The 14974-nt window shown below is 46.2% G+C and overlaps 1 protein-coding gene across 12 annotated transcripts in view; it reads left to right on the plus strand.

Annotated features, from left to right (window-relative positions):
* NPAS3 (neuronal PAS domain protein 3) overlaps positions 1-5486 on the plus strand; it is a gene marked incomplete at both ends in the record, with an annotated part of 788566 nt that extends 783080 nt beyond the window's left edge. For 9 of the 12 annotated variants that reach the window (XM_080928919.1, XM_080928923.1, XM_080928924.1 and 6 more), the window contains 2 exons: positions 2302-2426; positions 4150-5486. In XM_080928919.1, the coding sequence (XP_080785045.1) occupies positions 2302-2426; positions 4150-5486 (1462 nt within the window). The remainder of the gene's footprint in view (positions 1-2301; positions 2427-4149) is intronic. The other 3 variants (XM_080928925.1, XM_080928927.1, XM_080928922.1) reach the window with 1 other exon arrangement.
* Between the last annotated feature and the right edge of the window lie 9488 nt (positions 5487-14974).

Here is a 14974-nt window from a genome sequence, read left to right on the forward strand (position 1 = left end):
ATTGCTCTAGAGAGAGCCTTAATGGATGCCTCTTCCTGGAGTCTTCATCTATCCACTTTCTTACTTCCTTTTTCAACCTCTCTTGCTCTATATCATTTCTCTCTAAAGGTTAAAGGTAAAAGTGTGTGTGTGTGTGTGTGTGTGTGTGTGTGTGTGTGTGTTTAATGTGGCTTTCTCTGAGGGCTGATTTTCACAAGGACCATCCATCCCCTCGGTTGTGATCTTTTCATGGAGACTCTGACTTCAAGGACTCTGTTTAAGTCCTTCTGTGAAAGTCACCACTGCTATAGAAAGCTATGAAAGCACCCATGACAAACAGAAAATAGAACAAGAGACAAGACGCAGGTGTTCCTCTGCTGGGCAAAAGTGGTGGTGTCACTGTGAAGAATTGAACAGCAGTAAGCATCCACTATAGGTTAGAGGCATGTGCACCGTGTTGGTACATTACAGGGCTCTGAAGGCAGCCATGTTTGTCATTCACATTCTGTGGGATTCATTTACTGGTTATTGTGTGTTTTCTTGACAAATGCACAATGGTATCTATTTATTTATTGGTTTCAGTGTATTTTAGACACCGCCATGACTTCCCACTCTGCCTGTGGTAGCAGAAGTAGCAAAGAGTAGGAGAGCTTAGATCAACACGATTCATCTAGCCCTGAGCTGAAAAGTAACAGCCCACAATCATTCGGAAATTCTAGTCCATCAACTTCCATATGGATAGAAAAGTAGTCTGGGTATCAGAGGCCAGCCTTTGGGCTTCCATAGCTGGGTCTCACGTGTGGCAGATCTTTCACAGATGACCTGAAGACCTACCCTGAGACCAATAATAACAGACAGTGAATGGGAGACACATGACCTCTGAGCCCCAGACGCACCATGATTGCAGGAAACATGGCCGTGGGCTGAGACACAAGCAAGTTCACAGGCCACACTCAGAGGTGCCATTCTGCGGGCTGGAAATCTAGTGAGGAAATCATTCCTTGGCACAAGAAAAACTCCTACATTGGCTTTTCTTCCCCACCTTCTTAGCCAAAAAGGATTATTCATACTCACGTAATACCTCACTTCTGGGCCCGCTCCATGCTCATCTTCTACTGTGTGGGAATGTCTGCCCTCGGTCATTCATTCCCTGGCAGCGCTTACGAGAAACCCTAACCTCAGAGTGCTCAGAGGCTCAAAGTGCCAAGTCTGCCTTCCTACCATTAGTCTCATCTGATTATCTAGAGAAAGCTGTTGCTGTTAAAGCTAATTCACACTAAGGAGTAAATGCCTGATAATCCATCTTAGTGAATTAACCCTCCCAGGGACGTTTGCAATTTTAGAGTAGAGTCTGAAACAGTGACTTCTTAATATGGGGATTCAGTAGCAAATGAGTCCCCAATCATGTGCTGTCACTGCCTTGGCCAGCCACATACAAGATAGAAGAGGCGTTTCATATTTGGAGGCTGGATGCTTTTCTCCTGCCTTTAGGTTATCGAAGCCTCTACTGATCATAAATCTGGCAGACTGGGATGGGCTTTTTCAGAAGATGGCTAGCTCAAACTGACCAAGCATTTCATTTCTGGAAAAGGCTCGTTTCTAGATTAAGAACAGAACAAACATTAAGCACATTTGTGTACATGGAGCTAGACCCATTCTGTTAGGGCCTCCCTCACACTGGGCCTCTCCCTCTGCAATCAGATTCCTAGCTAACAAGCCACAGGTGTACACCACATGAGCAGATGAAACTGTGATTGTAATGGGCGTGCTGACAGTTCAGGAGCCGAGCATCCCAAGATGCACCTGCACATCTGACAGATCGTTAGGCACTGAGGGCCTGCCACCACCAACCACCCCCATAGCTTTGGAGCAATCCGAACAGCTGAGAAGTTGCATCAAGGGGCCAAGGCAAGGGTACTGAGGCAATGAACTCATTAGGAGTGCGAGAGAAGGCAGGACACACCAGGTGGTGTGGGAATGAATCGCTGAGATTTCCTCTCATTGGCCCAGCCCCCAGGTGTTACGCCAGAAGGAGCATCAAGCCGCACAGTCCTCTGGCCCCCAGTGGTACCTGATTATTTAAAAGCTTTTTAGTGGCTTTCAGGCAGCATTTGGGTATTCAATCATTGTGGCAGGGTGCACCTCTACCCTGGCACACACAATCCGGGCTTCTGTGAAAAGTCCCATGAGCGGCTAAGAAAGGATTTCCCCTTTAGTCCCCTAAACTTTCTCAGCCCCAAAAGTTTAGGATGAGGAAGTTCAAGAGATGATGAATGTCCCCCCACCCCCTGCCCCTGATAACAGATGTCTTCCTTCCCACAGCAACCCGGAGTATAAGGACACGCCCATGGACATTGCGCAGCTCCCGCATTTGCCAGAGAAAGCTTCAGAATCCTCGGAGACCTCCGACTCTGAGTCAGACTCTAAAGACACCTCAGGTATTGCAGGTACTACTTCTCCATGCTCTATAGCTAAGGTGCACCGGTCTGAACACAAGGGGTGGGTAGCAGTCGGTGGGCCACACTCACAGGCCTAGCAACTGGCCCAATCCTATAACAAGATATACCCTGACTGATTATCTCAAAACACACTCACACACACACACACCATCATCATCTCTATGTCATGTGTATATATGTTGTGGCATATATGCATACATAATCTACATAAACACACAGGAAAGAGTAAGTAATTGCTTAATGTTAGCCCTCCTGTCCTTATGGAAGGAATAGTACACTATTCCCATTACTATTTATATTATGGCTCCATAGCTAGAAGCATTTACCTGGAATAGCTCTGTCAGTCCCACAGATGAATGACTTCTATCAAGGTTCAGACCCCACCAAGGTGGGAAGGAAACACTAAAATAGGATTTAAGTCCACAGGCTAGAGGCTTTTGTGTCTTGTTCACTACACCCTACTATCCATAAACAAAGGGCAGAAGTTACTCTAGAACCTCTGCCCCAGTAAACAACTTTTAGAGTGATACAGTACTAACACAGTAAAATAGTTGCTCGCCTGCTAGACTGCTGGGTTTTATTTCTACAAGTGTCTAGACCAAGTTCATTCTCTCCCATTTCCGGTTATCTGAGGGAGTAAACTTCCGGAGTGGTAAGGGGTGCAAGATAGAGTCCAGGAGCTATGGGGAGTTTGGTCTTCTTTCCATTCCCAATCCCCTCTCCAGAACACACGGTGAGCAGAGAACTGTATTGTCCATTACAGCTGCACAACTGCTTAAGGGAAAATGAAAGTCAGAGTGCGTACAGGGTTCGTCCAAGGCTCTGAGTCAGTTTGCTGCCCACAACTGTTATGGCAAAGCCACAGAAACCCCTCTAGATCTCCAGAGACTGTGACTACCTGGGAAAATCTGTTCTCCCTCAGGTGAGATGAATGACTAGGTCCCTCCATCAGCCCCCTGAATTCCAGGGTGTGAACACCAAACACAGCTTGGAGTGTGAGGGGGGCACACTTCATGGTGGAGCTTGTTTTCCTGGTCCCAAAGACATGAAGTTTTGTCATCGTCTTCCTCCCACCCCTGCTGAAGTTCTAAAATAGTCCCTGCCTTGTTTATATAGTTGTCAACAACCTACACATGCGAGCGCGCGCGCACACACACACACACACACACACACACACACACACACACAATTGTGAGTTTATAGTTGAAGAAAGAGCTAAACGCAGATAAAAACACAATGGATCAAAAATCCACAGATATAGAGTGTGATGTTTTTCAATAATGTATGGATGCTTACCGATGCCAAGCACAAACCTAACAGTCACGTGATACTCAACCATCTTGACTTTTATGGCCCTAAAACCATATTACAGGTTAATCTGCCTCCCTGGGTCTGTCCGCAGGACTTACTATGCTTCACCTGTTCACAGGCCGGAACTGATCTGGCAGGTCAGGGCACAACGGGGGTTCTGTATTGGTACGAAATGTGAGGCTTTGTCTGTGGAAGACCTACCTGAAGGGGTGGGTGCTTCTGTCTTATGACCCGCCCCTTTGGCTAAACTTCAGCCAAAAAAGCCTGAGCTATTTGTCACTGTGCTGTGGCTCCTGCTGAGCTGGGTCCTAAGTTCTGCCATCGTTACTAACCAGTGTCTTCTCTCTTCCCTCTCGCCCCCCCCCCCCCCCCCGCCCTGCCACCCGCGGACCTCACGCAGAGGACAATGAGAACTCCAAGTCCGACGAGAAGGGCAATCAGTCCGAGAACAGCGAAGATCCAGAGCCTGACCGCAAGAAGTCAGGCAGCGCGTGCGACAACGACATGAACTGCAACGATGATGGCCACAGCTCCAGCAACCCGGACAGTCGTGACAGCGACGACAGCTTCGAGCACTCGGACTTTGAACACCCTAAGGCGGCCGAGGATGGCTTCGGCGGGCTGGGCCCCATGCAGATCAAAGTGGAGCGCTATGTGGAGAGCGAGGCGGACCTGCGGCTGCAGCCCTGCGAGTCCCTCACATCGGACAGCGCCAAGGACTCAGACAGCGCGAACGAGGCGGGCGCGCAGGCGTCCAGCAAGCACCAGAAGCGCAAGCGGCGGCGGAAACGGCAGAAGGGCGGCAGCACCAGTCGCCGGCGCCTGTCCAGCGCATCCAGCCCAGGCCTGGACGGCGGTCTGGTGGAGCCTCCCCGGCTACTGTCGTCTCCTCACAGCGCCTCGGTGCTCAAGATCAAGACAGAGATCGCCGAGCCCATCAACTTCGACAACGACAGCAGCATCTGGAACTACCCGCCCAACCGGGAGATCTCCAGGAACGAGTCCCCGTACAGCATGACCAAGCCCCCAACCTCAGAGCACTTCCCGTCCCCTCAGGGCCAGGGAGGCGGCAGCGGGGGCGGGGGAGCGCTGCACGTGGCCATCCCCGACTCGGTCCTCACCCCACCCGGCGCTGATGGCGCTGCTGGCCGCAAGACTCAGTTCAGTGGCACAGCTCCGGTGGCCTCTGATCCACTGTCGCCCCCGCTCTCAGCGTCCCCGCGGGACAAGCACCCCGGGGGCGGGGCAGGGAGTGGCGGGGGTGGCCCTGGTACATCCAACTCCTTGCTGTACACTGGGGACCTGGAGGCCCTGCAGAGGTTGCAAGCGGGCAACGTCGTGCTTCCGCTTGTGCACCGGGTGACCGGGACCCTGGCGGCCACCAGCACAGCCGCACAGAGGGTCTACACCACGGGCACCATCCGCTACGCACCTGCTGAGGTGACCCTGGCCATGCAGAGCAACCTGCTACCCAATGCGCATGCTGTTAACTTCGTGGATGTTAACAGCCCAGGCTTCGGCCTCGACCCCAAGACACCCATGGAGATGCTCTACCACCACGTGCACCGACTCAACATGTCAGGACCATTTGGCAGCGCCGTGAGCGCAGCCAGCCTCACACAGATGCCAGGTGGCAACGTGTTCACCACGGCTGAGGGACTCTTCTCCACGCTGCCCTTCCCGGTCTACAGCAACGGTATCCACGCGGCACAGACTCTGGAGCGCAAGGAGGACTGAGCGGGCCCCACTCAGGAGGCATCGTCTTTTCGTTTAGACCTTTCATTCTAGCACTTTGAATTTGAGCTGGTCAGCGTCTTCTCGCAACACGGTGGCCCCATCCCACCCCATCTCTTTCTTTCATTGGACTTATTCTTTCTTGTAAAGACATGTTTATTTTTTGCCTTCAGAGGGTCAGATGACCGGTTGCCTGCCATTTTGTCTTCTAAGATGTGTGTTGGGTTGTTTGGCTTTCCTTTGCATCTTTATCAAGATGTCTTTGATGTGTATATGCCTCTGCCATAGAATACTCAGTCTTGTGGTCAAGAGATTTCTCAAGTGACAACCATTGGGTTTTCTCCCTAAAGATCTTGATCTGATCAAGATGGAAAGAGACAAGCATAAATGATTGTGCCCTGTTTGACTAAGTCAAATGAAATGGGGTGGGTAGTTTTTGGTTTCCTGTTCCTAATTCCTTTGAAAATAGGGGAATAGTATTTTAGAATTTTATGCAGAATTTAATTCTTTTTATGATTAAGATTTTAAGATTTTCTTACTTGCACATAAAAATAATTTGGGTTCTTAAACTTAATTTCTGGCCTGTGACTAGAATGTTTTTTAAAAAACGTTGGACTAAGTGTTAATTACTGAAACATTAACTTAATTTCTAAAACCATGGTGCTATCATTTATTAATCTATAATGTCTTCATACAAAATGCAGCTCCTGGGCTGGATTTTGGAAAAGAAAATGTGTTCTGTCCTGGTCTGGAGTCCCGTTTCTACAGTCAGTCTCCTTGGTTAGTTAAGACAAAGCCTCATTAACATTTGCTGCAGGACCTAAAGGTTTTTACCTCCCAACTAACAAACATAGCCTCACTTTCAATTTAATGGGTCAGTAAAACCCCATTAAAAGGGGACTTTTGGACAACTCAGACTGATTTGAGGAACAGTTTAAGTACATACTGCCATTTTTTAGATTCTTTTTTCCTTACTCAGTCTAACTGAGGCTGATTTTCGCAACTTCAGTAATACTTCAGAGTAAAAGAAGGAGAAGGAGAAATATTTAACATGTTCTTTGTTTGGGGTTTTTTTTGTTGTTGTTGTTTTTATTTCTTGTTAAGTTTAAGAAAAAATAGGTTGTATGGGGTGGGTGCTGATTTGATGGAATTTATTTTCCTTTGATTCTTATTCGAGTTGAAACCAACAAGTTTTTAAAACTAAAGAATGGGTTACTAAGCTTCAGACAGATAACTGCAACCGAAAACCGCACATCCAATGAAAAAAGAGGAAAAAAAAAAAGGAAAAAAAAAAAGAAAAAAGAAAAAAGAGCCTATTTTGTCTTCGTTGCCAGAAATCAGTGTGGTGTCAAACACTCCAAATGACTCTCCTCCCACTTCGTTTTTGGCAGCTGTTTGTTAAGGCATCTAATCCCAGACGTGAGAACTGTAACGTGTGCAGCGTGTAGTGTCCTTGGCTGTGGGTCCCATTGCAGTTTCTGTGTGTTTCTATATGCAGTGTATGCTAAGCTACTGTAGTCGTTTTGTCCCTGTCTTCTCCGTGCTGTCTCTAGTGGAGTGGCGCAGTCCCATTCCTGCGGTCCTAGTGAATCGGTGACTCTTGGGGGTTAGTGGGTTTGTGTGGTGGCCTTTCCCTGTGACGTCACCCATATGCTTCTAGTGTCTGTGAATCCTGTCTTACTTTTCCAAATCCCTGCTGTTGCTTTGCTGTTGTATACTCTCCCTGCCTCCCCTGGTCCTTCCCTCCCTGTCTCCCCTTTCTCTCCTCTGCTTCCCTAACCTGATACCCCAAATCTATTTCATTCTCAGAGATAAAGAAGAAAAAAAAAGACTCTTAACTAGCTCAAGGTTAATGGAGCCATCTTTCCCACAATGGAATTCTGGGTGTGACTTTCTCTGTGGAGTAAGAACTACACAGAGCACTGAAGAATCATGCTCAGATATATGAAATAAATTGATGCCATGCAGCCTCAGCTGCTAACATTCCCAGAGTCCCTTGTGCTCTACCTATAAGCAGTGGGTGCTTTTCTCTGCTTTCCTTTCACGTTGGCTGATGGAGCAGTATATAAAGCAATTACCAGTTAGACAGAAAATGATTTCAAAGGCCAACCAACCTTTTTTTTTTAAAACAAAATGGGAGGGGTTAATGGAATATAGAATTGTCATATATATTTGTTTATTCGTGCAATGCTAATATAGTAACTCGGCTGTCCTTTGACTTATCACTGTGCTGAGTGGATCCCTCTAGAACTCTGGATTCCATGAGTTGGGCCCAAGCTGTGTGGAATAATAACAGAAGGAAGTTAAATGCCACAAATCTTAGCACTGAGCTTCCTTGAAGGACTTAAGTCAGTTTAGAAGCTGAAGAAAGCCGGTGGAGAAATGTACAGATTAGTTCTGGAAGCCGTACTCTAGCTATTGAACAATCAAGGGAAAGCACCCATCAGCTACAAAGAACAGCCAGACAGCTGGGCTTTCTTCCTTTTATAAATGTTTCTGTGTTGTGTCAAAATGATTTCTGGTGATTTACACTAACAGATAATCACAGCTGCTGTCTAAATCCATAGTGTTTAAAAATTACAAAATGAAAAAAAAAAAAAAACCACTTCATTACCTGTGAAGACTGTGTCTGTGTTTTTAACTATTTCTTGTACAAATACACGAAAACTTTTATGAGGAGACTGGTGCCACGTAGCTGAATAATGGGGAAAGGGATCTTCTGTTCGTAAAAACCTTAGCAGTGTTACCAACTCTACAGTATATATATAAAAATAATTAAAATGTTACAAAGCGACAGCTACGCTACATTTGTTTTGTGTGAAGCTAACCGGACTTAACTTCCTGAGTGCCTGGCTTATTTTGAAACATTTTTTTCATTGACCATTGATAATGCTGCAAATCAGAAATGTACATACTTCATTTACAACAGGGTTCTTTTTATACTTTTGTAGATTCTCATACATGTCACATACATGGTTGTCTTTATGTAACTTAATTTTTTCATCCGCAGGTGCCATTTTCATAATAAACTTCTCTTGGATTTGTTACTATCTGGCATCTTTTGTTTTACATGTAATCATCCTAACTAGCGAATGCTGGTAGTATTTGTTTAAGCAGGTACCTTGGTCATTATTCTTTATCTTTGAAAATGAAAACACTTGGAAAAAAAATACATGTATATATGTAGCTTGTTTCCTCATGAGGCTGACAAGGCACAGATTACAATGCTAATCCAAATACTACACGGGACTTGCAACCATCCTGAATTTCCAGCTACCCCAATTCATTGTCATAGTGAGCATCTATTGTGCACATTATCAAAGCCAAACAATGAGCCTGCGACATTAACCTCTGTGGGAAAGTGCATTTTTGCTTGATTAATGCACAGTAAGCGGTGACAGTTTTTGTGCATTAATCATTTAAAATGCACTCTGTGTTTCCATTCCTTATGATCTATAATGTATAACCAACTCTTCATTGCTTATGTTCTCTCTTTACCCTCAACACCTACTTCTGGGGCTATCCTGAGGAAGCTGCAGTTGGACTGTGGAACCGTGAAGTGAACCTGTGGCCTGTTGTGTTTTAAGGCAGGCTATTGGAAGTATTTTCTAAAGCGCCAGCTGTTATCTCAAAGGTAAGGATGAGGTGGATCACCAGTTAACTCTGTACCCTACAAATACAGACAACCTGATTTAACTGACAAAGGAGAAAAGCTTCTGCACAAAAACGGCAGACAATAGTAACTACCACCTTCCTAGCTTTAAGTCTTCAGTGACATTTGTCACGTTATGGTAGTGGTTGTGGCAGGGTAGGTGGGGTTGTATGGCCCTAGGTTTCTCTACAGTTCCCTATTCAGAAGTACTTAAAAATAAAGGCACAACTGAGTTTGCCCAGTTCCTTCCTGCCCCCTCCCCCCCCCCCCCCCAGAGTCAGATGAGTACTCTACAGTAAGACTGAGAAGACAAACGTCCGAGTTAGGAACTCAGTCCTAAATGAAGAATTGGTGAATGAGGAAGGGGCCACCCAAGGTACTCAAGATGGATGCTGGTGGTGCTGTCTCTTAGGGATGGTTTCCAGGGTCTCATCAAGCCACAGCCACTATTATATAACTGACAGTGGAGGATGCTGAAGGCCAACCATGGCACTCTGCCTCTGGACATTTAGCCCTGTGACCCAGAAGTGGTAGCAATGATGGTCAATGTAGGCAAGCCAGACATTAATTCAGATTCTCACAGTCATCAGCACTTCTGCACTAAAACTGGTGGAAATTCTAGACTCTTATCCTCAGCATCCACAAGTGCCCTGTTTTTCCTAAGTATCCAACAGTGGTAAAAACGACCACTAAGGAAATAACATTGCAGTCATAGAGGGTGAGTGAGCTCTAGGCTCCCTTCCCCATCCTGATACTCTGCTGCTTCCCCAGCGCTACTGCTGACAGCCCAGCCAGAGTCCCCAGCTCTGCATAAGCACAGAGCATCTCCTTTGCCAGACTGGCATTGTGAGGGCTTGGATTCACAGATGACAGGCAGATCAGGGGACAGATAGATAGGCAGAAGCCAGTTCCCTGTACCACCTTAGGTCTTCCAGCTGATGATGAAATTCATTCAGCAATAAAAAAAAAAAAAAAAAAGAAAAAGAAAGAAAGAAAATTTTACATATAAGCAATAGAAAAGCCAAGAGGGAAGACTGACCAAGCTGAGCCTGAAGAAGCTGTGTTTGATCCTCATGGATAATTTTTACCCACCCTCCTCTATGCCCTAAATCATCTATTTACATTGAGAATGTTTAACCAACTAATGAGGAACTAGCACTTTGGCCTGTGCACTGCACTGAGAGCAGGTGGTAAGGTATAGACGTTAGCACAGAATGTGGCCTGGTCAAGCCGAAGCTCTTCTCCAGATTCCAAACCAGAGAGCTGAGGTCTTGGAAAACAGGGGAAGGGAGGGGTCAATGCCTTTGCTAACCCTTCATGTCATGCAGTGAAAAACAGAGAAGTCTTGTCAAGGAGCATAATTCCCAAACACTGCTAACACCACCAGGACCAGGAAACCTCTCTCCTTGTATAGATTACCCAGGGCCACTTGACTACCACAAACTGGTGGCTCTCACAGCTCTTAGGGACTAGAAGTCTGAAGGCATGGTAGCCACCAAAGAGGATTCTAAGGCTGGGCTCCATGCTTTTCTCTTAACTTCTGGATATACCTAGCAATCCTTAAGAGTCCTTGGTGGATGCACATATCACTCCAATCCCCATACCCCCTGTGTCCCCATGTCTTCACATAGAGTTCACATGGGTATCTTTTGCTAAGGACAACTGCCACATCCAGTACAGCCCCACTGACAGACTGAGGCAGCAAAGGAACAAAGACAGACAGACACAAGAACAAACAGAAAGGGTGGAAGGGATGATCTGGGCTTCCGACTAGAGAAACCACAGCTCTCCGGAAGCACAGCCTCTTTATTATGTGGAGTTGAGCAGAGAGGCAGGAGTTGCACACAGCTGAAGAAAGAAGTGGGGGTGACTGCAGATAAGCAGAGAGGCTGGGTTTACGGTGTGACAGGCTTAGATAGACAGTCCGAGTGAGAACAGTCCCCGTAGGAGAGTAGTCTTCAGCCTATAAATGCCCAGGGGCAAAAAGCTATGGCACACATTTTCGGCACACACTAACAACCCCACAAGGAAAGGTTTGCCGTCCTGCTGAGCCTGAGGCTATGGAGGTCCTTGACATGGCTGTGTTCACGTCAACGGCACACGTTCATTCAGAGCTTTATTCACTCAGGGACCCCTTGGCTCTCTACAGACACCAGTCTCATTAGATTAAGGGCCTGGGGCTAGAGAGATAGCTCAGTGGATAAGAGCACTGACTGCTCTTCTAGAGGTCCTGAGTTCCAATCCCAGCAACCACATGGTGGCTCACAACCAACTGTAATGAGATCTGTTGTCCTCTTCTGCTGAGTCAGATGACAGCTGCACTGTACTTATATACATAAATAAACAAATACATCTTTTAAAAAAAAAGATTGGGGACCTAGTTGACACTATCACGTCATCATCTGTACTGATTACAACTATAACATCCAACTACTTACACACAAAAACATATGGGAAGAAGACCACACGCAATGGTGCTGGCTGACTTCAACTGTGTGGGGCGGGGCCAGGGTGGAGGGCAAGCCCACTCGTGAGAGCCCATAATCAGATGTGTCCTTGGACACATCAGTCGGCTGCAGATGTGAGGAGGGTCTGTATGGTATAGAGGTCCTGCTCTATTGTTTTATTTGGAACCCTAGCTCTTAATTAAAGCACCTTGTGTTACCTTCTTTTGTTAGTTGTGGTATCAAGTTAACACCATCTTAAGTCAAACCTCTCTCCCACTAGAACGCATGGGTCTCTTTACCCTCTTCAGTGAGTATTGCCCTCATCCAAGGTTGGTCTGTGCCATGGTGAAAATTAATTGAAAGGAAGTGACTCACTAAGAATAGAAGGTGAACAGGGTCTGTCCCTCTGAAAACATTTTTTACATTCATTGTGCTTGGCATTCACACCCCTCACACAACTGGTGAAAAATAGAGACCTGACCCTAGTATATGCTGGAGTCTGGGTAACAGGCTCATAGAGCACTCATAACAAATATTTCCCCTGAGGGTGCTTCCTTATAAGGAAACTGAGGCATGAGAAAACCAACCATGGGGGGAGGACTGGGAAGAATTAAAGTACCACATCAGCTCCATCATGGACCCAGCATCTCAGGTGGAAAAGCCAATGCTCTTGGCACATGTGTGTGAAATCCACTCAAATTTAAAATAAAATTAGGAACTCTAACCCTTCAATTTTCTGAATATTTGGGGGCCCCTTCATCTTCTGTATTGATTAAATTCAAGGAGGATAGCCCAAAATATAATCACCGACTGCCCCCCCCACCCAGAAGTAGATTTTCAGTCCCTGGTTTTCCAGACTTGTTGTATACCTTTCTGGGGACACTTGTCTCCTCTGCCTTGTCCTGTGTGGAGCCATAAAATATTACAAAAGGAATGACTATGTTGGGAGTATTTTTCTGAAAGAAAGTAGAACAAAATTTGGGGTTTTATAAACAGTGTGGGTGAACTCTTAAGACTAAGGGAACAAAGGAAACAGAAGGTAAGGAGGTGACACTCCTTGTGCTGAAAGGTACTCAGATTTATAGTGAAAGTGTCAGAAACAGGATGTAATATCCCTGTGACCCCCCCACCTCCCTGAAGCAAAGCCATTATGCCCTTGATGAATTATTGACTTTGGAGTTTTATCTGTGCCATGAATAATCTAAAACTTGGGAGTCTCAGGGCACAGTTCATAAACAAATAATTATATCACAATGATAATTTTTCAGGAATTGCAACATCAATCATGGCCACGTTATTATCAAGTACATTTTCTGGTTGCCTCTATTCATCAAACCCTCCTCCCTCTCCACCCTTCCACATGACACAAGCAAAACTCATCACCAGATTGCCTCTTATTTACACATCACTCAAAGGGGGACAGAGCAGACACACACAGAACGGGCCAACCCAGCATTTATGAGAGATGAGTTTTCATTAAGAAAGTTCAAATTAAATGTATTGAGAAAGATGGGGGGAGGGCAATTAATTATTCCAGCCTCCCCCCCCCCCCAAGAAGCTATCTGAAAAGATTTTATTCAGAAGATAAAAACAGACAGAAGGTTTGTTCTGTTCCAGGCAATAGTAATAAAACAAAAGGAGTTGGTCTCGGGAAGCCAGGAAAATAAGAACACAGTGATGTACCGATATATAATGCATTGCTTGCGCTCAGAAAAGAAGCGTGGTCCTGAACGTAACAAATGGAAGTAAATTCAGACACTGGGAAAGATACAAATATCTATGTCCATACAAATCATCAATAGAGCTGACAAGGCTCGGGTCTGGTCCGGTTCTACAGTGGTACCGGAAGGCTAATGATTGCAGGTATACAGCAGCACAAAGGCATTATTAGTCAAGCTTCTGAGCAGTTCAGGTCCCCTAAGGTCATGGGGCTCCTCTTTGGGTAACTCTTTTCACAATTCAAAAAAGGAAAGAGGGGAGTAACAAAGCCACTGGAGAAACTCCCCTGCTGAGATACAAGGTTACACAACCAGACTGAATCTGTTATAAGCTGTGTTTACCAGCAACTTCTGAGCAAGGGAGCTTTCTCCTAGTCTCTCCTTCCTAACTGACAAGGCCCATTGCAGGGAGCAACAGATAATTCATAGAGGAGTAATGTGGCACACCTGTAATCCCAGCGCTCCGAAGGCATAGGCAAGAGGATTGTGAGTTCAAGCCCACTGTGAGCTACATAGTAACACCCTGTCTCAGTAAATAGATGCCTCTCACAGAGGTACTAACCCAAGCATCCAAGACAATACATTCTCTTAGAAACTCCTGAGTTTAAATCAGATGTTCTCCCCCCTGCTATTGAAGTGGGACTAGGGAAGGGTGGGCTGCTGTGGCAGTAGTGAGCACAGGAAGCTAGGAGAGTAGGGCTCACAGTAAGGAGTTCAACTCGGGATCACGAGCCTCTGAATAGCATGCCACCCTGTAAGCAGCTCTGTCACCTGAAGCACTCTTCCCTGTTCTGTTGCTTTTGTTTTAAAATCACTGAGTTTCTTTAATGTGTCTGGACCACTGTGATGCACCTTCCCTGCAACAGTAGCAAAAAGAAAGAGAACACACACACACACACACACACACACACACACACACAGGGGAAGGAGGAGGAGGGATGAGAGGGAACAGGTAACTAAAACAGGAGCCCACTAATATGCTACATTTCCCCTCAAAGCAACATTCTCTGCCCACTACCCCAACCTTCCTAATTAACAAAGTCTCCATCTCCAGAGTTGGGCTTTCCCGACTGACCTCCTAATTCCCCCTACCCACTTGCCCTTTTGCCTCCTTTCTGCATCCTAAGAGGTTCTCAGGATTCTCTGTCACTTTACTCTCCAAGGATGACGAGGGCGGGGGGCAGGGGGCTGTTTCATCTGTTAAGTACCCCAACTCTCGTGGTCATCTCTACCCATCACGTACTCATCGGGATGAGGCCCTAGAAACCAGCTGATGGATTGGTCCTTTCAGGAAATATACCCCTTTAAATAAGTTACAGTGGGCCCCATGAAACTATTTAAAGTGCACATAAACCAAGAGTGTTCCTCCTGCCCCAATCCCTAATCTTCCAGGGAAGAGCTAAGAGCTCTGCTGGACTTCTGTAAGTCCCTGCTGCCTGTTCCCTCAGTGCCCAGAGCTCTCCTCTGCTGGAGGGAGGCTGGGCAGTGGGGAGAAGAGAGGAATAAATGAGAGAGGGAAAAGGTCATACATTAACAGCAGTCACTGGCCACATCATGCTCCAGGGATAATCCAAGAGGCCTTGGTCTCAGCTGCCCACATTCATAGGCCCTAACACACACCTCTGCTTTGAAGGCATGAAAAACAAGAAGCCATAACCATATAAAAGGTATTTT

The sequence above is a fragment of the Micromys minutus genome, assembly GCF_963924665.1.
Source record: "Micromys minutus genome assembly, chromosome: 1".
NCBI lineage: Eukaryota > Metazoa > Chordata > Mammalia > Rodentia > Muridae > Micromys > Micromys minutus.